This window comes from Choristoneura fumiferana, chromosome 5, assembly GCF_025370935.1.
Source record: "Choristoneura fumiferana chromosome 5, NRCan_CFum_1, whole genome shotgun sequence".
Classification (NCBI taxonomy): Eukaryota; Metazoa; Arthropoda; class Insecta; order Lepidoptera; family Tortricidae; genus Choristoneura; species Choristoneura fumiferana.
In genome coordinates, this window is record NC_133476.1 from 17667679 (window position 1) to 17690425 (window position 22747).

The window sequence follows — 22747 nt, forward strand, 5'->3', positions numbered from 1 at the left end:
TAAGTAGCTAACTTAAAGTGTGGTTGGATATGTTTCCCTGTAACGGTAAAGCTTCAACCGCATTATGATTGTAGCTCGCGTATAACATAAGTCCACGTGCATCTAACAAAGGCATTTTCATGTATAGGAAGCAAAATGTCAATTTCATTCAAACATCATATTTATGATATGTTTATGATCGATTTTTCAATCATGTAAAGAGTTTCGATAGTTGTAGAAAATGCGTTGGTTCTATCTCGGCTCGGCGAATGAAGAGTCCTATGACAACCTATTACTACAACTTTAGTGCAATATCCGTCAAATATTGTTAAGTGTTAATTTTTTGGCGATAACCAAATAAAATAAAAAAAAACAAGGACAGCCAATTGTATGAATTGCTGATCAACCAGGGAACAATTTCAATTCAGTTTAGGTAGGTAAACAGAGACATTTTATTTATGATGAAAGAGGTTACTATCTTCTTTAATTGTTTATGACAATTGAGTACATTCGAGTGAATGTCAGTGTCATGTCATGTCATGTCATGTGAGTTATTTGTTGTGGTTAGAATTATTAACTAAGAAATTACATAAATACTCCAGAGACAATCACCTCTGCAAATGCAACGATTTTTTTAGCGTTGCACGAAGACCTAAAAATGGGCAAATGGCAACATATTAACGTAATATCCTGACGTCTAAAGATTGTTTACAAGTAAGAACATTGACCCAGCCACTAGGTTGGCACAAAGTAGTTTTTGGTATGAATGTTTGGCTATAACTTGAAACGGTAACATGTTATTTCCATAGTTCCTATGGGGGAAATATAGTGCTAAGGTTGAACTATCTGCCAGTTCCGCAAAGGTCCTCGTCGAAATCCACCCTGTATATTCGAATGGGCTAAATATTACCTTTCATTTGATACCCCACTCTGTTTGAATAAAAAACATTTTTTGAAAACTTACAATATGGCGTCAAAAATCCGCCATTTTTATTTTTAAGAATTTCATGTACCCAGTGTCCCTTACGTCATTAGACAAATCCAATGACGTATCATTTATCAAAATCGGTTCAGCTGTTGAGTAGTTACGAGAGGACATAGGAATAGACATACATACCTACATACATACGCGTCAAACACATAACCCTCCTTCTTCGCAGTCGGGTAAAAATACGACTAGCTTTAAAGATATTCTTTGTCAGGTATATATTCGATAGCTGCTTTTGATTCTGTGGTAGTATGCTCCAGTAAATCAAAAAAGTAAAAGGGTTAACTTTACAATCCTTACTTTCCGTAGATCGGCAATCACCGTATTCCCGCAACGTACAGATGGCAAGCATGACTACAGGATATGGAACTCGCAGCTGGTTAGCTATGCTGGATACAGACAACCCGATGGCTCCACTCTGGGTGACCCGAACTACATCGAATTCACACAGGTGAGAATCTAATTAACAACCAATAGGCAATTAATTAGAGGCGGGTATGCAAATCGAAAATCGGGTTTCGGATGATTTGAGCTAATTTTAAAGGTGCTAATGATATATAGGCATGGAAAAATATACTGTAATGGGGTGCAGGTGTACAACCATACCTTACGGGCAAACTTCTTTGGTCACGGCTGCCTCTTTGGTCACGGCTGCCTTCAGTCAATTTTACTGCGCACGAGCATTTTTACCTACACATTCTTACGCGATTAATAATACGGTCGATCGTGTTCGGTATTAGCACTAAGAGAGATCCATGTTTACGACGGCAGTTGCTAGTTGCTGTAACTATGCTTGTAGGTCGAGTATCTAGACACGCGGTAGCGTGTCAAGCCAAGTTCGAGCTAACAGAACTATGTCATTGTATAAATTGCAAGTGTGTAATTTTACACCGTGTGGTATCGGGTTAGAATTACACCTCTCCATTTCTTCCATGGATGTCGTAAGAGGCGACTACGGATATAGGTTAAGGTATACCGTAGGCGACAGGCTAGCAACCTGTCACTATTGTACCGTTTTTGTCAAACTTTAAACCTAAAATTGCTAAAAGTGGCTCCGAAACGGTAACGTTTCGTGTGCTCTGCCTACCCCATTTGGGAATACAGGCGTGATGTTTGAATTTATGTGTGTGTGTAATTTTACCCAAACCATTTGGAGCCACTTTTGACCCCCTCATAACTCAAAAACTATTTCACATATACATGTCAAATTTGGCTCATTTATTGGAATTTGTGAGATATATAAATGTGCTTCTAAATTTCATAAATATACCTCAAACGGTTATTTACATATTAACATCCAAAAATCGTCATTTTTACCACTGACTCACCTGTAGATCAAAACTCTAACCCAGTTCCAGATGACCTATAAAGTTCAAATTTGGTATCCAGATAGGTAATTGTTAATAAAAAAAATGGTAGAATACAAAGAAATAAGTTAGACTACTAGTAAAATTTTATCATTTTATTATAATTTTTAAATTAAATTATTTCTGTACGAAAAGTAACGTAAGTACATAACTTAATAATTTGACATGTTTTTTTTTATTTTATGAATAAATAAATATGAATATGAATGACATCCCATCAAAATATAAATGTGAAATGAGAGCCAAGTTCAATGTTATGATATATATGCCTTGATTGTTGACTTTAAAGACAAAAGAAGTGAGATCTAATGGATGCCAAGTTCGTCTATTTTATATTCAAGCCTAACGTTGGACTTGGCTAGTTTCATGTTTATAACCTTCGCAAGTTGTAAAGCTGTAAGTTCTTATTTTATTCTACCGACAATTTGGCTTGCTGGTAGAAACTAGCCATCGATCATAGGGATCTTCCATAACTGCTTTAGTAGGTACTTAATAATAATTCTTATATGAGAACTAGCCAAGTCCATCCTTAGGCTTCAATATACTATCATAAATTATAAGAAGAATTGTTATAAAATAATTTATATTGTTTATAAATAAATTTCACATTCATGTTTTGATGGTAAAGTGTACTCCTAAAGAATGGGTCGATGTCGTCCCAGATACGACAGCTATTGACGAATGTAGGTAGCACAACATAAATTTTCAGTGCGCTTTTTAAGGAGAGCTAACAAAAATGAACCCCTTCCTCTTTCTCATCATAGATGCCAATGATTTTATGTTCTTGATGTCTTAGGTCGGTGTGCGAATAAAAAATAATTGCTGCGTGCAAACCTACAGGACTGTCGAGCCATCTCCTCAGTTCAAATTACGAATTTAACATGGTCCTTCGAATCAGATATGAACTAGTAACCTATGGATACAGAGAGCAACTATGGTAGCTTGTTGACGATTACTATTGTATTGTTTTGTCTAGATTTGCATGAGACTTGGATGGAAGCCAGAAAGAACACAGTGGGACATTCTGCCACTAGTGCTGCAAGCCGATGGCAAAGAGCCGGAATTCTTCGAGATACCCAGTGACATCGTAATGCAAGTCCGACTAGAGCACCCCAAGTAAGAATTTTAACTGTGAGGTTCTACGCAATTACCTCGCTATTAAATAAATTAATTACTAACAACTAATAGTATTTTTAAAACCAATAACCTCGGCTATAGCAAGTATATGGATGGGTTTCAATGTTCTTTAGACTACTAACTTACTTTGTAACAAAACCTTTGATTTTGTTGTCGACTCCAAATTGTCTATGCCGTTCGCGTGACCTTTTCAATATGGTGAATAAAACATACGTCGAAACAATTCATTATGACAAAGACCATTAACACTCGTCGTCGACGGTTGCCATACTAGATATTTTATTGTAATAAGTAGGAAGATACAGCCCAAATATGAATAGCCCTGGCATTAAACGCCGATGAGTAATAGTACTTAATTGTACGTATTATGTGCTATCAATGATCGTGTATTGACGAAAAACGTCATTGTTTTCATGGGTGGTGTCGTTACAGCGTTTTATTATGTGACGATGTCCCACACAGTCGAATATGACGTTTAGATGACTAACAGGAAATTTTGTGGTTAATAAAATAAATTTTATTAGGTGTGGCGTGACGAAAACAGGTTTGACTTAAATGTAGGCGAGATTCTGGGAAACCGTTTACCTTTACTTGCCCGAATTTCACTTGCCATACCAACGTTTGCCATAAAATATAATATAACTGTGCTGTTATCAGGATTTTTTTAAATGTCATCATACGGAATGCAGTGGGTTAGGTTAGTTTAACATCAACTCAAAAGAAATTACTATTCCAGAAATAAAACAGAAATAAACTACTATTAAATAAAATTCGGGGAATCGATAGAGAACCCTGGGAAACTTGTAAGTTGTAGCTGTAATATTTTTTTAAACTGAAACCGGGCTCAAATATAAATGATACTTCAATTATTTCATCTCTGGGACATTCACTAAAAATATCCAGTGCACAAGTAATTACTGTGGTAGCGGTTGAACCACTGTTGTTTGGTTGTCAACACCAAGGCAAACTCACAAATCGCAAATTCTGATTTAATTACAATTTATTTATCAACCTTTAAATGCTTAAACGGTTCTGTGCCAAATTTGAAGATTGGATTAAAAACATTTTTTTTATTTTTTTCTGTTTCAATTTTAATCTGTAAAGTCGGTATTATTTCAGACAAACTAAATGCGGTTTTTTTGCTCACTCACAATATTGTATATAGACAGACGCGGGTCTATAATTTACTGGAGTAGTGATACACGCGTCTGATTTTCTTATCTTAGACATAGTGCCACAGATTTCGATTTGACCAACTTCATCGCAAATGTAGGAACCCATGTCGTAAATGGTTACACTAGACCTAATCCTTTCTCGAATCAACGTTAGCCACAAATGACTACAATAACGTTGTAAAGGGGGCATTCCTGGTTCCCCACAACGCAGATTGCTATAGCGCTATGCAGTGACCACATTAAATACTCTCTGCTGCAGGAATGCTATACATTCACTTACATCAGCCACTGAAAACGGACTGCTTATTCCATTCAAATTTTAATCCAAAGAATGTTATAGCAGAATAAAGTAAGATAGTGTAGCATCGGGTTTACGGTCGCATAAAATTTAAGGTATCCTACGTGAGACATACGTTGCCGAGATAGTTTCTTACGTCACCTCGGTATAACATCCAAGGTGTATTGACACCAGCGAAATAATTTCAAAAATTGAATCACGTTTTAAGTTTAGCTATAAGAGATTTTTATATTGTTGCAAAAGTTTTCTATGTAAACACAACTACAAATAGTAGATTGTACAACAAGAGCATAAAATGAACCATTTTACCCTAGACTTTCAGATTGTCACCCTAGCCGGTATGGCGAGGGTGGATAGCCACGTCGAGGGGAAAATGGGTTTAATTTTGGAGTTTTACACTGCTTTTCACTTCGATTGCGAGGATATGAAATAGTAAAGCAACAGTGGAAATAATTCACTTACTATGTGCCTTTTATTTTTCGTGCATTACTATATAATTATAATTTTTTAAGATATATTGATTTATTTTGATTGATTTTTAGTTTTATAAGTTAAAACTTATTAAAAAAATACATAGAAACTTTTTTTGTTTGTGGCTGTTGATACTGATTGCCTTGATTTTAGACGAAGATTTTACTTTATGCACTAGAGCATAAAAAGTCATTTTATATCGCCTAGATCCAGCATACATACAAATTTTACGAGTATGAGAAGAGAAAAGGATTTTTTGAAGGTCGGCATAATTTAGGTACACGGTTCTCCTTACGCCCTGCGACTTATTTGACATGACTGTTTTTAATGTTACCCATACAGACCCAATCATAGAAAGTATGTGTGTGTCAACCTATATGTGTCCTTTCATAACACATCTATTTCCTTCAGATTCGACTGGTTCAAAGAGTTGGGTCTGCAGTGGTACGCTTTGCCAGCGGTCGCTAACATGAGCATGGACTGTGGAGGCATAGAGTTCACCGCTACGGCCTTCAACGGGTGGTACATGGCCACTGAGATTGCCTGCCGAAACTTGTGCGATACCAACCGACTCAACATGATTCAAGTAACTTTTTTTGTCTACCTACAACAACAGTAACTTTTCAACTTTAAGGTTATAAAGAGACGGCTATACCAAATGCAATGGGAATTAAGTAGCACACAGAGACGTGCTTTTGAAATAGCTAGCAAACCAAGTTTTTTTTTAACGAAAAATAATTTTTGATTGCCAGACATACTTTGCACCTACTGTTTTATGCGCCAGATGCGTCAAACCAACTTGACTAACGGGAATCCAACCAACCCGGGACGATGGAAATCGTAATTGGTTGCGAACGCCAACAGTGGTGTGTAGTGCCATCTATCTATTGCAGCTATCAGCAGTCATGAGTTCTATCAGCAATAGCCATAGTTAGCCATAGCCATAAGAGGTGCAGGCTTAAATTTTGTCCGGCAAATCTTGTCCTATTCGGATAATCTTTACCACACCACACGACACTATTGGCGAATACAATGAAATGATTACGAACCGGCTGGGTTTTTTTGGCCTAACTCTAATTTTACAAATTACACCATTATTAACCCGTGAAGATATCTAGTGGCACTAACTACGTCTGAAACTAGAATTCTGTCTAGTAAAACAAATGACTAAATTATACCAAAATTATTAGGTGTGTTATTCAATTATCGTATTGTATTAAAAAAAATACGATTCTTTGCAGAAAATAGGAGAGAAAATGGGTCTCGATACATCGACGGTAGTGACTCTGTGGAAAGATCAGGCGTTGGTGGAAATAAATATTGCTGTACTGCACAGCTTCCATAGAGACAATGTGACTATTGTCGACCACCACTCCGCTTCCGAACAGTTTATGAAGCATTTAGAAAACGAAACGAAACTCAGGTGCGTAACACTGCTTTTCACTCAAGTGGCATTTTATGACATGATATGGATTCTTGTGATCCGAAACAAATGTTTTTTTTAACACCCTTGTACTACAATCTACTATTACTACAACAAACGCAGACAACATTTTTTAAACTTAGAGCATTATCTGCCAAGAACGCATATATTACGCGTTTTCGTCACTTTTACTTGATACCACTGTCATAGTTTGACAGTCATTTGAACGCACATGTGCGTTTGTGGCACCTGTAGAATTCTTGAGTCTGACAGTTTTTGTGACTTACCTTTTTTTTCGGTTTTAGAGGAGGATGTCCCACTGACTGGGTATGGGTTGTCCCTCCCATGTCGTCGTCTCTCACGCCGGTGTTTCATCAAGAACTGGCTTTGTACTATGTGAGGCCTTCTTATGATTATCAAGTAAGTTTCTGCCTACGTCTAATACTGTCCGAGCTAAAAGGACCAAGGTTTTATTTGGCTAAAAGTAAAGCTGGTAAGTTGAGCCATTTGTTCTGGGAAAAATAACAACTGGCTATCCTGAGTTTAAAACCCCTGCGTTTATTTTATTATTTGTAATGAATTATTGCGACAAAATTTAATATTAAATTTTTTTTTGCCTAGCCACCTGCATGGAAAAACTACAAATGGCCTGAATCTGGCGAAAAAACCGAACACAGAAAGTTCCACTTCAAGCAGATAGCCCGCGCCGTCAAATTCACGTCCAAACTGTACAGCAGGGCCCTCTCGCGGCGAGTCAAAGCCACTATACTCTACGCCACCGAGACCGGCAAATCAGAATCTTACGCCAAAGAACTAGAAACCGTCTTCAATCACGCTTTCAATGCACAAGTAAGTTAATAACGTCTCTTGATTCAGAAATAAGAGATTATTTAAAATGAACAAGCTGTTTTTCAATTAATTCACAATATTTTAGCTGGTAGTTGGGTTAATTTGAGTGAATTTAAAATGTGGCTGATAAATATTTAATTTTCTTTTTCTTTCTTTTTGTATGTTCAAAGGCGTGCGTGACTTTTTTTATGAAACATACATCAGTGTTTAGTCAAAACATCCTTGTAAACCTTCTGTGAGGCTCTGAAAAAGAATTGAAATAAAGAAGTCATTCACAGTCATTCATACGTGTACTCTATAATCCATGAAGGGCTACGGGTTGTTTCGAAACAAGTCGAGTATTTTCAACTTAATGTACCTACCTTTTATTTCAATGCTACGATTATACCTACGCTTTGAATTCATCATCATCATGTCATATGTCAGCCGAAAGACGTCCACTGCTGGACATAGGTCTCCCCCGACGCTCTCCACTCAGACCGGTCTTGTGCTTTCCACATTCACCGCGACCCCGCGATCTTAAATAACCAGGTCGCAGGACATCTTGAATTAGTATGGTCTAATTTTTTTCACAGGTTTATTGCATGGATGAATACGACATGTTCTCTATTGAGCACGAGATGTTCATACTCATTGTGACTTCAACATTCGGCAATGGAGAGGCCCCGGCAAACGGAGCGGTTAGTGTTTTTTTAATTCTACTTCTTGATCTTTACTAATCATGTTGCTTTATTTTATTCTTACTGTTTGTTGTATTTTTTTGTTGATTTCTTCTTTTTTGTTATCAGGAATTCGGTGAACATCTTTTTAAAATGTTAAATATGGAACACCAACATGATGGTCACGCGCACACCGCTGACCTGAGTTCTAGGTAGGTATTTATTTCATTTTTATTTGTTTCGTATTATTATAAGTGTATTGTGTTTAATTTATATTGTTATTTCAGTTATAGGACACCAACTCCGAAGTCGTTGATGAGGACCAATAGCGTGGTGGTACACTCGAGCACCAACAAAAGACAACTTGAGCGATTGGAATCCTGCAGAAGTTAGTAGTTTCATTTATTGAAATATGTTTAATAAGCATACATCGTTATCGCGGGGGCAAAAACGATTTGACAGTACTGAAAGATTATGACAAATAAGCATAACAGAAGTGACACTTAAATGGAGCAACATTTTATGCCTACGAGTTCAGAACTTATTAACTTTATTTCTAACATCAGACCTCCATACTTGACTTGATTGATAATACATACTTAAAAAGATTAACTACGCAATCGCAACGCAAACTCTTCAGTCACTTTTCCTATTTGACATTGTCATATATTAATTATTCGTAATAATAATTGTGTTCACGCCATAATTACAGAGTGCTTTAAAAAATGGCGCGAAGAAAAAAAACGTGCGATAAATTTTTGGAGTTGTGGATAAAGGATTAACCTGAATTACAGGCTCGCGATACAAAATTATATTGCTCTAAGTGCAACGTTAGTTTCCGTCAAACAAAATCTTCTGTGGAACGACATTTCAACTCGCAATTTTAACTTCATAGATGCTTAGAATTTGTAGGCAGAATATATCCGTTTTACTAAATAGACATTATGTTGTATTTATTCTTTAACCGATTTGTTTTTGCTCCCGCGATAACGATGTGTGAATAAGGAGCTGGACACAGCAGTATTTCCCACAATGCAATGATACACAGAGCCCGTAATAAGGGCCCCCTACCTCAAGAGATACCCTCAACACTCCTCTACCTTAATACGTGAATAATTTTTGTTGTCAATATAATTCACTTTTTTACGTAGCAACGGGGCACCAGTCATTGGTATTACTGTCCATTGCGATACTAAAGTGTTCAGCTAATTTGAGCTTGATTCTACTGGGCGATTATCACATTTCAAGCAGTACCTAAGTATTTGGTTCTAACTTAAATAAATGTTTAACAGGTAATGCCGTAGCATCATCAATCGAAAACATGGGTCCTTTAAGCAATGTTAGCTTCGCAGTATTCGGTTTAGGGTCCAGTGCGTACCCAAAATTCGCTAACTATGCCAAAACAATCGATAAAGTTCTGGGAGAATTAGGAGGAGAAAGAATCATGGAATTAGGGACTGGTGATGAAATGCTTGGGCAAGAGCAAGAATTCCGTAATTGGTCGTCTAAAGTTTTCCAGGTAAGGACCTACAGAATAAAATTAGTCAACAAGTTTAAATCAGCTAAGCACAATTGTCTTAGTGCGTAATAGCCCAGCAAGTCTTTTTCATATTTTAAAAGACTCGTACAATGTTATAATCAACCTTACTCCCATAAAAATATGTATAGCCTCACTTCACTTTCTATCCCGTGGTATATATAAATCATGTGGTGTTAACTAAACAAAGTGCTAATCTGTAATACTCAAGTCACTTTTGAAGTAAGTCTGCTTAATTTAAAGTGCTCTAGTTATTTATACTATGCTTTGTTTGTCAGACTGTCATTGTACAGTTAAATAGATAATAGTTATACTTAATGAACCGTACAGAACTCTAATTAAACTCTAATTAAATTAAATAATTTAAATGCCACAGAAGACATTAAGTTTTAAAGGTAATAAATTATGATTGCAGTCGGCTTGTGAAACTTTCTGTGTGGAAGAAACAATGATAAATGACGGCAGAAACGCTCTAACTAAATCACCGCTGACAGAGGAAACCGTCAGATTTTCTAAACCATCGGTAAATATAAGTCTCAAGGAAGCTTTGGCAGCATCGTACAAGAAGAAAGTAGTCGCGTGTAAAGTGAAGAAAAACAAGCGCTTAGGAGACGTCACTGAAGATCGCGAAACCGTCTTTGTAGATATGCAACCATCGGTAAGTCGACAAGTTGAATTGTTCACAATTTAATAAGGAGTTATAAATGCGAGTAATTACCTTTTTTTTATCGTGATTTATCGCAGGAAGAAGTTCAATACGACCCAGGAGATCATGTTGGAGTGATGCCTGCTAATCGTGAAGAAATAGTTGAGTCTGTATTGGAAAGACTGAAAGAAAAGGATGTCGATACACCCTTACAATTGCAAATAATAAAAGAAACTCTTTCACCTTTAGGTAAGACAAATGTCTCACCAAATTAAATTGATAAAAAAAGCAATAAAATGCCGTTTCACATTATAATTCTTATTTTTTTAAAGGTTCTTCAAAGACCTGGGAAAAGCATGAGCGCTTACCACCTGTATCGATCCGTGATCTATTTACTAGATTCTTGGATATTACAACGCCTCCTTCAATAAACATTTTAAAATATCTAGCCAGTGCCTGTAGCGAAAAAGATCAAGCTGAGAAAATTGAAGAGTTAGTCTCGGTAAGGCGTTTTCCTTCGTAGCGTTCAAATTATGGCATACAATCAGTAGCAGATAGAAGTAGATAAGCGGCTGAGGAGCACAAAAAGATCACAGCCAAGGCAATAATTGGTAGTATAGATAATTTTGAGCTCCACAACAACTTATCCACTACTGCTACTGACAGTATTTAGATCATTAACATTTTTAACGGTATTACCTAATCATGCTATTTTTTCCAGGATACCAATAAATATGACGATTGGAAGGTTATGTACTTCCCACATTTAGGGGAAGTGCTACAGCAATTCCCTTCTTGCAAACCTCAGGGCTCACTTCTTGCTGCTCTCCTACCCCCCTTGCAGCCAAGATTTTATTCTATCTCGTCATCTCCTTTGGCACACCCAAAAAGTATTCACTGCACAGTTGCTGTTGTGTTTTATAAAACTCAAAGTAAGTTTCCAGTTCAAACACATTGTTCCTCGCAAAGGTCTTTAGCCTGTTTATTAAATGTTTTCTTCTTTTCAGACGGAATAGGACCTACTCATTACGGCGTGTGTTCAAATTACATAAAAAATCTCAAAGAGAATGATGAAGTATTTGTATTCACGAGACGGTAATTAATAAATATTATTTATATCTAAAAACTGTGGAATTAAATTACTCGATTTTAAGTATTTAATTTACTTTTCTTTGACTGTAATGTTGCAGCGCTCCGAGCTTCTATCTACCAAAGGACATAACAAAACCATTGATCTTAATTGGGCCAGGGTCTGGTATCGCACCTCTCAGAGGATTTTGGCACCACAGGAAATATCAAATTAAAAATATGTCTACTAAGGAAAAACCTGGAGAAGTTTGGCTGTTCTTCGGATGCAGGTCCCAGGGGATGGATATATACAGAGTAGAAAAAGAACAGGCTGTTAGGGAAGGCATCCTAGACAAAGTATTCTTAGCGCTTTCGAGAGAAAAGGGGCAGGATAAGGTAAATATTATCGTCTTTTCTAAGGCAGTATTTTCAACCTTCATGGAAAGTCATTACTTCAACAACAACAACAACTTTTAATGACTTCAACCAAGTCATTATAATTTTGTAGTATCCCTTGTATTGGACATAATATTTCTTAGTGATATTTATACTAATACGTCTTTTTGCTCCAGAAATATGTGCAAGACCTATTAGAAGACCAGGGTGACCACATAAGTCGTATGCTTGTGAAAGAAGGAGGTCATTTCTACGTGTGTGGCGATTGTAAGATGGCCGAAGAAGTCCAGCATACATTGAGACATATTCTCACGCGACACGCTAACATGACTGAACCAGAAGCGGAAAACTTTATAATGGCTTTAATGGTATGAAAACTATGCAAAAATCCGTTACCACACTTTAACCTGATATCGACCCAAATTGTAAATCAATTGATGTTATTAGTGTAGCAAAAGTATCTTACTGTTAATTTTCTCTTATATTGATTGTCTTCCACAGTCTATTGGTGGTTGGTTGGTGTGGTAACAAAGTTTAAGAATACGAGTAAATAGAGCAAATGTAAATGTGCTTGTTTTTTTTTTCAGGATGACAACCGGTATCATGAAGATATATACGGTATCACGCTTCGAACCGCAGAAGTCCAAAACGCCTCTAGGGAATTTGCTCGAAGATCTCGACTCGAGTCGGGACAATCTAAGAACTAAAATAATACTTTAAGTACCTATAATCTTCTTAACGGGCACTACTTACTCGTTTAAGAATTTAATCATTATTGAGATTAAGAAAGTTTGCAATCGGATTTATAGTTTTACTGCCGACTTCGGAGATATTTATTTGTCTATGGTCTTAAACCACAAAAAACTTAATTGCATTCTACTCGTAAATAAACTTTAAATAATCAGGTTTGTGTGAACTGATATGTGTTAAACACAGGCCAATATTAAAACACGGTTACTATTTTATTATGAAATATCGCTATCAGTTAACGATTCAAATCTTATGTCTCAGAGTACTGGAAAATCTTTATCTGTTTCCGGAAATGCAATTAATTAAGGTGCATTTAATAACTTACTTTAAATTTATTTAGTATTATCCTATGTGACGTTTATAACTTATATTGCTTTTTTTTCATATTCCTTTTAATTTATAATAAGCACAGTATTAAATAATAAACACCGCAATTCAAAGGACAGCGTCCAAATTCACAACACATAACACATCAAGTTAACCAAAATATACGTCGGTTGACTTAGTAGACCACATCAGAGGCTACTCCCTATAGACATCATATTCTAAAGGTACACAAAGCATACAATTCACTAACTAGGTATATAGAGGTCAGAAAAGATTATACGCCCTAGTGTTTTCTAATAAATCCGAAAATACTATTCTTAGTTTATATATAAGGTAAATAATTTAATTTTAAATTTTTGCTTTAATTTTACTTTTAAACTGACTGAAAACGTTTTAACATGAATTCGTATCTTAAACTTTTACGCGCCGTCTACAAGTACTTACATGTCCCCTACTCGTATATAAAGTTCATTCATTATGTACAGGACAATAACATGTCGGGTTGTGTGTGCGTGATAATGTACAAGAAACACAGCCTACGTGACACAACTACAAGGGTTCGGCTCCGATGTAAGCTTTGCAGAATTCAAATACACGCGGTTCAGACTAAAGCTTACCTCTTGTAAAATAACATCCCCTGTTTGTGGGAAACAAGGCCAATACAATCAGGTGGATTGCTTTTAACAAATATATTAAACAGTCTAAATCTTTGTTGCAGATGAAGTCGAATAAAAATTAAAAAAAAAACGAAGGGCCTTCATAAATACACTGCTCAAAGGGGGGATCAGGAAATCATATATTACAATATGCTCGTGAAAATACTATTTGTTAATGGCAATCCGTGTATTGCTACAAAACTACCGCACGAATCAGACTTTTGGTAACTTGAAGAAGCAAATAAGTGAAAACGTAGTAATTATCTGCGTAACTTTTACCACTTTGGAATAGTATTTTTTAGAGATGGGCAATTTGATAAAAGCGCCTGAGGGTGCAATACGAATAAATTAAACCCAGTTCTGAAGTGCATAAGGACGAATGTACTGAAAATCTTTAATCATAATATCTTATTAGATAATAACTATTTAAGAAAACATACTGACAAGTTTTTCTCAAAATGTTTGCATCAGAAATACGAATACATTTAAGTTATAATTTTATTTATTTATTGTAATCGTTTATCACGTTTTTATAAACGTGTCTAATTTTAGAGGCATTTTCATATGAATAAATATATTTTACTCAGTTTATGTTTTTCTTCTGACCACGTGGTCGTATATTTCTATTTGGGTGTACCTGGGGGAGAAGATTCTCAGCTTCATGGTGTTCTGCCCTGGCTCCTGTTGAGGGTCCGGGCAAATGATCTTGTGGTCATGACGGTTTTGGAAGAGTAGTCCTTTATCAGGATCCATCACTGGCTGGAAATATTTAATAAAACATAATAATATTATAAATGCGAAAGTTTGTGAGTATGTGTGTGTGTTTTATTTAACTTTATCGTAGAATTTAATCAAGTTTTAGACAGCCTTATGAAGACAGTTTTTTTTTCAAACACATATTCTAAGATTGCCGAAGTTTTTGTAATAATATATACTGTGTATATCAAAATATGTGACAATAAGCGATTTACTATTCTTTGTAAGTATGTAAGTTCAAACAAAAAAAAAGCAAAAAAAACTGGCCAAGTATGCAAATGCAGTTCAAATATTCAAAAGGTTCAGCCTAATTCAGGGTCCCTACATTATAGTCCTCAGAAACTAGGCTTAACCATTGTCTTTATTTAACACTTGAGTTGAAACAAAAGCTTTTCGTATTCGTAACCGTTACATCATACGTATGCAATACAAACAGTCAAATATGGCTCTTATTGTGAAGCTTTGAAGATGCTTGTGAATTTTATAACATCACAAAAATGGTACTCAATTTTATATTTCATACATACCCAGGAAAATCGTAAGCTGGCTCTGTGCACGACATCAGCGCCACCTAGCGTCCGCAACTTTGTTGGCTCTAAGGCTCTGACGTTTTGAAATTTCATCGCGACTTTATGACAAAAATCAAAAATATCACGTATTATTGTATTTTTCACCTATGATGAGTTCTGTGACACTTGAAAATTTTCCGAATTACGCATACTATGATCGCAAAATATTTACCATAATTAAATTTCTAGTTTGAAGCAAAATAATCATAAAAATTTAAAACTGTACATTTTAAATATATATACAGCAATATCAGTGTCCATTAAATAGTCTCAATCGTATACGATAGAAAAATATTTATTTTTCTAAATGACGCAATGTGTGAAACGAAACAGAGTAGTGACATGACACAACATTATCGGCAAAATCGGCAATTGCCGCGGTGCATTATATCAAAAATTTTAAACAAAACTTGCAAGAGTTCTGCCGCTGAGAGTCTGCCTTGTATACGAGTTGTCTCCATTGCATTTTCTTTGCATTGTATTTTGTTATTGTTCATTTCTGTTATTATTGTTGTTGACTTTTGTTACTGTTTCTCGTTAGGTTTGTTGTTATTTTTTGGCAAAATGCCGAAACGGTCTAAAAAGACTGTTTTGAACTCCTAGAGTCGGGAGTTTGTAATTCGTTTCAGGGATTATTTTGAGCGAGAACGAGAAAACGGCGTACCGGTGGGCGGAAAACTGGAAAATATATTTTTTTTTTTTCAATATAATGCAACTTCTCCAAAAATAGGCACTAATAACTCGTAGAAAAATCGATAGTTCACTCGATAAATGGTACATCTCTAAAACTTTCAAACTCGAAACGTCACAGAACTCATCATAGGTGAAAAATATTATAACTTATAATACAAAATTACTGTGATACCGATGTGATGGACAAAGGATTGTGATTTCATTTTTGGTCATTAAAATTAAATGAGGTTAGTAAAATTTATTAAATAAGTGTGTTTTATTTTGGTTATGTCAGGGTTTGTTTATTTCATGTTTAGTTGTACTTTTACTGTAAAACAAAAAGATAAAGCTACTTTAATTAAGAATGTATTTATCTATATAAGTATGTTTATCCGTTGCCTAGTATTCATAGTACCAGCTTTGCTTAGTTTGGGACTAGGTCAATTGGTGTCAAGTGTCCCATGATATTTATTTTATTTTTTTAAATGAGTATCATTTTGAAGTCCGGGTTTGTGAGTATCACTCCAATATAAAATTTCAACCACAAACCGTTTCAAAAGGAAAATTGTCGGTATCTGCTGGACATGTCCGGGATGTAGAGGAAAAGAACAAAACAGGGACAGTGTTCAATAATTTAAGCTCGCATCATAACACAAACATCTATTACTAAAATTAGGTAGTTAAGTCTAAACAAATTGCTTTGTTAATGACAGATTTATACTCGTATGACAGATGACATAGCCTACATTATTTTTACTTTTGACCACTATGAGCGCTGCGATATATTTCATTACCCCACCTAGTACTTCGCACCCAGCGAATGGGTATGCGGTTGGAATAAGGTTATTTAGTTGAAGTTATAAACATGCTAGTAGGCAAACAAGTAGTTCTATTTTCTCTAGAACGTCAATTTAGGTGAAATACTCGTACACCCTCACCAACTTGAACACAAAAGGAATAATGCATAAGGGTCGATTACTTTTTACCTACACGTGTATAGTATATAGACCGACAGATCCGACAGTGTCGTAGAAATCCATACGAATATTATAAATGCGAAAGTGTGTGTGTTTGTATGATTGTCCGTCTTTCACGTCGAAACGGAGCGACGGATCGACCTCACTTTTGGCATAGAGATAGTTTATGGCCCGAGAGTGACATAGGCTACTTTTTATCTTGGAAAAATACACAGTTCCTGAGGGAACAGCGCGTGATAACCGAATTAAACGCGGGCGAAGCCGCGGGTAATAGCTAGTGACTTAATAAAATACCTCATCATATAATAATAAATATGTTTGAATCAGATTAAACCCATAGATCCTAAATCATTTTGGAACCACTTTTTTATTACATCGGTGTTCGTAGTAAGTTTCATACACAAAGCTTCCATGTTCTCCTTTTTACATTTTATTGAAAAAGAAGAGGAATACAACCCTCTCATTCTGAGAGAAGGCTTGGGCCCAGCAGTGGGACGTACCTACATAGGCTAGGATGATGATGACGATGAGGAGGAGGAACTCATACAAGTGACAGAACTATGGCTAAGAATTAGAAAAATACAACCCAACTAGCCAACTTTTCCACTATTAGCGTGATAAAGAGGTATTATAACGAGTAAATGAAAACCAGTCGCTGTATTGTCTTATCTCTTTTTACCCTCATCCTTTGCCATTGAACAGAAAGTAGTGGCGAGAGCGATTGTGACTTTTAGTGCATCAAATCAAAAATCGAATACCTTGTAATTCCTGCTCATATTGCTTCTCACTGTCCCGTGCCGCCAATGGTAATATCCAAGATCATTATCTCTCGGCCACAGCATTTTGTTAGCCTTAAAGAACGGACCCCAGTTCTCTGACAGAAGTCGATGCCCGTAGTCAATGTAGCCAGATATTTCAAAACCACCCTTTGTGAAGTGGCGGATGAATATTATTGACTGTAAAAAAACTAAACAACTAAGTCTTGTGACATACACCAACCACGTCCAGCTATAAGCATCATTGACCAAAATTTCACACAAAGTGGATACTAAACATGTCTACGAATAAGCGCTTCAAATTTTCATTAGATACGATGAAACCACAGATGAAACTCAGCATTCCGCGGCGAAAATTATTCTTCTTTATGACCTACTTAACCGCAACGGCGTACTAATTAGTTTCTCCGAACAAAAGTAAGTTAACTTATGTCAGCTCTGGGACATTATCAGTCTGACTGCCAACCTTCACTAGTTGGAGAGGCACTTGAAGAGAGAGAGAGAGAGAGAGAGACTGTAGTCATCATAAACTGTCGTCAACATCATTACAAAATTAACCGTAACGAGATATTTATTTATTAAATGCACCATGCATTTATGACATCCTTGCCACCAGTTAAAAATATTTGAAAAAAAAAACTTCATTTTCACAATATCTCTCGAGACAATCACGACTACTAAACTACTACTATTTTTAAACTCACTTTTTGTCTGTCCCTGACTGAATGCTCCTCTCATCCACTCAAAGGTTGACTGGTAGAGATCCCTTAAAGCAGCGGTTCTTAACCTATTTAGGAGGGACCATTTGGCAAAATTTCTGTCTTGCCATGGACCACCAACTGTTAGAAGGTAATACATATACGGTAATTGTTAATGCATGAACTTTTGCGACCGCTACTTGACTGGCGCGTCATTTTGCCAATTCGTTGTTGACTTGGCTGGCTTCGCGGACTGCTACGAGTTCTTCCAGGGACCACCAGTCGTCCGCGGACCACCGGTTAAAAACCACTGCCTTAAAGGCATCTGTGTTTGTTTACTTATTTTGTACAATAAAGAGTTTACATACATACATACATACTACTATTATTTGCTAAAATTACTTCGACTCTGATGTCCCGGTTCATATTATTAATGTGTGAGAATCGCGAAAGCTTAAAACAGTTTTCTTCTTTTTATCCTGTTTCCCTCTGCTACTAACGAGTAAGGCCCAAAATCCTTTTCTTCTACGGGCTTAGGTCTCATTTAGGCAGTTTGGGTCTCTTTTTTCTTCTTCCTATCTCCATCACATCCATCTTTTCTCAGGTCAAAATTTTAAGTACTTAAACTAAAAGAATTTCCCTGTTCACCCGCGCCCTTACGATAGCTAAGCTTATGCAAGATTCGAAGATATGCGTGTTCATGCAGTTGCTCCACCTCCACACTTTAAGAACACACACAAATCACATCTACACTGACGCGTTTCGAACTCAACCAGAGCTCATCTTCAGAGTGACACAACCGTACCTACACCATGCTGACAGTTGTCTTTTAGTTCATTGATATGGACCTCCGCAAAGTAACGCCTGAAGTATTTGGAAGATAAAACTTACCTGTAATATGCCAACCCGATTCGCTCTCTCTCGGACCGCTAACTCCCTGTTGAAGGGATCCTCGACATCAGCACCTTCGCTAACCAGCACATACGGCTTGACAGTGGGATACACGATCTCGTGAATCACAGCTCGACGCTTGGTGAATTCTTTCTCCGATAGTGTGTCGCCATTAGCTCTAAAATTAGGTTTGACTTGTTAATCATTTTTTGATTGTGTTTGTTAGCAGCTTTGACATCTAATTGACCTGTTTTATAAAATTGACATCAACCAACTACCTAACTTTGTTATTTTTTCCGTAGAATTTCTAACAAAATGTTCTGTATTTTCTCTTTTGTACTTACCAAGATGTTGAAAATGCAACGAAATTTAGCGTTGTTTATTTTAGGACAAATATCATGCATTTAATTTACATGCACATCACCTTATTAAGTCTGCAGAATTTACTATATTTTCTATGGTTTGTGGTACCTTACAGTTGGATAAAAATTACAAATTTAATAACGTGGTAATACCTAATGACAGCAAATACTTATTATTATTATAGGACAAAAACATTTCCTAGGTTTTTAAAAGAATAGAAAAAACTCATGACGGTGGCCCTAATATACCCGAGATATGAGTCTTTTTTCCCACCAATCAAGATATTTAAAAACAGTAATAAGTTGACATGCCCAACCGTATCACCTATATTATTTTGCTAAACTCTAGTATTCGCTCTTTAAACCTGACCTGTAGCCAAATGCTGCTATGGTCCGTGCTGATGTAATACTCCTGAGGTTCCTAAGATCAGCAATCTCTATCAAGGAGTCCAAATAGTCCTCCCAAGCGTCGAAGGTCAACAGTCTCCGATCCGCCTCCACGCCAGGAGGATACTCGTTTTTCTTCTCTGCCATTGCCATTGTTATTTATTTATTTTAAAATAATTTCTAATGTAAAACAATCAAAAATAATACTGATAAAATTTGTAAACGAACATGAGTGACAATTGTTGACGATAACCGTCACATGTTTCAAGAGTTTGGCGTAAAAAGTTTGCAATCTAATCAAAAACGAATCTTGAACTACAACTACAATGTTCAATGAACTACAACTACATAAACATATTAGCTACCGACCAAAGAGTGTACCTGTAGAAAAACAGATGTATGCTTGGCCCGACACGAACTTGGCGGGCTTATTTTAGTCTTACTTAATTTAAATGCCCGTAAGGTTGTATAAGTAATAACATAAAGTAATAACTTTGCGGTTTAATTTTAACATAATATATAGTTACACTGAATTTAAACAGTCCAATTAAAACAAGTTAATGTATTGTTATTATAATTATTGTCCAGCATTACAAGTAAGTCACTGAGCTTAGAAAAGCTGTTTCACTGTACGTATTAATAAGTTTCAAAAATATGTCGCTAACGTCACACGTTCCAAGTAAACCGACAAACATTTCAACGCGTCTTGATTTGGTATTTTGAAACTGTGAGATATTAACCAAACTCAAGTCGCATCAAACTATTTCCAATATACGAGTCTCCGCAACAGTTTGTGAGTGAAGTATGCCCTCTATTTTATGCTACTTCGAGCGAATAGTCTCTGATCCTCTTAGAACAGCCGTGTGTACCTGTGGTATAAATAGGGTGACCAGGCTTCGAGTTTTCGTGAAGTTTATTAACTTTCTTAATAACCAGTATTAAAAAAATCAATAGGGACACAATGCCACTTCATAATGGTTTCTATTGGTATACACTTCAACTCTTGAACTTTGAAATCGCAAATAGAACTCGAGTTACCTGAAAGAGACGGCTGTTTTTTAGTGTCTAAAATGCTACGGACTTAATCACGTCTTTTGTTTAGCCAAAATTAGAAATTTGTCCAATATTTTAAACATGGACCTCCGCAACGTAACGCCTGAATGTTAAGTAACTAACAGTAATTCGACGTTTCAGCCACATTGCAGCGAGAGCGTTCTAGGAAAATAGAAGTGATAATGACTTAAAAATAAAACAACGGACAATTACTTTAAACAGATGAAAGTGTTTTTCTTGATTTCTGTCAGACAAACTCGTAATTATGTAATTTTGTGCAAATTCCAATAGTAAAATTCACAAACTTGACGATTGACGTGATAAATAGGTAAAAGAAAGATATCACAAAAAATATTTTTTTATCATTATTTTGTTTAATATGTTTAAATCAAAACTCTCGAAGCGTCTTAAATTAAGAATATTTTACATTATTTTACCGCACATAATTAATTATCTTAGTTCTTGAAGTAGAATTAGAAATAAGTTAGGCTACGACTATCTAGAAGAAGTTAACTTCAACCTGTTGAATGTTCCCTTAAAGTTAACGGAAATCAATAATAGCACAGTCGCATACACTCATATTACCATTAACATTAAATTTATTTACCCTTTAAAACGTTTCTCCTAGTCGCTTGAAGAAATAATAAAGATTTTAACTCCTGACTTAGTGCGCAGGCCTTTTGCACACTGCCTGGAGCTATTATGCAGATCAAACTGTGGGTCTAAAAGCAACATTGTGATAAAATATAACTCTGCTTAGGTCAACACAATGTCCTGTACTTACTGGCAATAAGAGATCGAGAATAAGGTATGGGTGTAGATATTTTTGAACGTTGGCCAACATTTATCTGTGTAGATATTTATGACTGAGTCGGTAGGATCTTCTGCAAGGTCCATCCGGATTGTTACTAACATCTTCAAGCTGCTATAAAATAACATGTTGCTACAATTCGTGCCGAATGATTACTTACACAAATTGGGTACTGTCCTAATCAGCCAAATGCTCGACAAAATTAGAAGGCATTACCCGAAATTTCTGAATTTTCCAAAATTAGATCGCAAATCGACTCTGAATCCGTAATGGTTCAGAGGTAATTTTTTCGATTGCCATTGAAGTGGCTTTCGAGCAGGGCGCTAGGGCGCATTCAAATAAATCCACATATTTACCTGCTTGTAGTACGCAACGTAATTCGTTTCTCCTTTAGGTTGGGGAAACATTTTAACTGAAGTGAGCTTGGCTTGGTGGCGTCCCGTAATTTACTTTCAAAGGTATGTTTGATATGTTACAAATACGTATACGTGTAATGTAGAAACAAATCAACCTAATTTGAATTTTAAATTGCTAAGTATGGCATCTTTCAATCTGTTCCCATATTTTACACATAGAAAACACAAGGATGCCTATACAGGGTGTCCCACGGCTATGCCACATGGAGGGAAAGTATCTTAAATAATGTAGATAGATAATTTTGCTGAAAGAATACTTCATTTTTAGGGTTCCGGAGCCAAAATGACAAAAACGGAATCCTTATAGTTTCACCATGGCTGTCTGTCTGTCTGTCTGTCTGTCCGTCCGTCCGCGGCTTTGCTCAGGGACTATCAATGCTAGAAAGCTGTAATTTTGCACGGATTTATATGTAAACTATGCCGACAAAATGGTACAATAAAAAATTCTAAAAAAATATTTTAGGGACCAATAGACGTAAAGTGGAGGTGATTTTTTTTCTCATCTAACCCTATAGTGTGGGGTATCTTTGGATAGGTGTTTTAAAACCATTACGGGCAAACTAAGGCGATTTTTCGATTCAGTGATTTTTTTGCGAAATATTCAACTTTAAAGTGCAAATTTTTATGAAAATCGAGCGGTCCCCCCCCCCCCT

At 36.1% G+C, this 22747-nt stretch overlaps 1 protein-coding gene and 1 pseudogene across 1 annotated transcript; one reads left to right on the forward strand and one right to left on the reverse strand.

Moving 5' to 3' along the window:
* LOC141428286 (nitric oxide synthase-like) overlaps window positions 1-14313 on the forward strand; it is a 72916-nt pseudogene extending 58603 nt beyond the window's left edge.
* On the reverse strand, window positions 14210-20063 carry LOC141428288 (cilia- and flagella-associated protein 299-like). The gene is made up of 4 exons (XM_074088200.1): window positions 19798-20063; window positions 19066-19243; window positions 17459-17656; window positions 14210-14485 (listed from the first exon to the last, which is right to left on the reverse strand). Exons 1-4 carry the CDS (start codon window positions 19965-19967, stop codon window positions 14315-14317), a joined length of 717 nt encoding a protein of 238 aa, XP_073944301.1. The 5' UTR covers window positions 19968-20063; the 3' UTR covers window positions 14210-14314.
* Window positions 20064-22747: the final 2684 nt, after the last annotated feature.

Excerpts from the sequence above, each read along its gene's own strand:
- LOC141428288 (XM_074088200.1), bottom strand. The coding sequence starts at position 19,967 with ATGGCAATGGCAGAGAAGAAAAACGAGTATCCTCCTGGCGTGGAGGCG. Across the intron at positions 19,244-19,797 it reads ATAGCAGCATTTGGCTACAG|AGCTAATGGCGACACACTAT; the intron begins GTCAGGTTTAAA and ends ACCTAATTTTAG. Across the intron at positions 17,657-19,065 it reads ATCGGGTTGGCATATTACAG|TCAATAATATTCATCCGCCA; the intron begins GTAAGTTTTATC and ends GTTTTTTTACAG.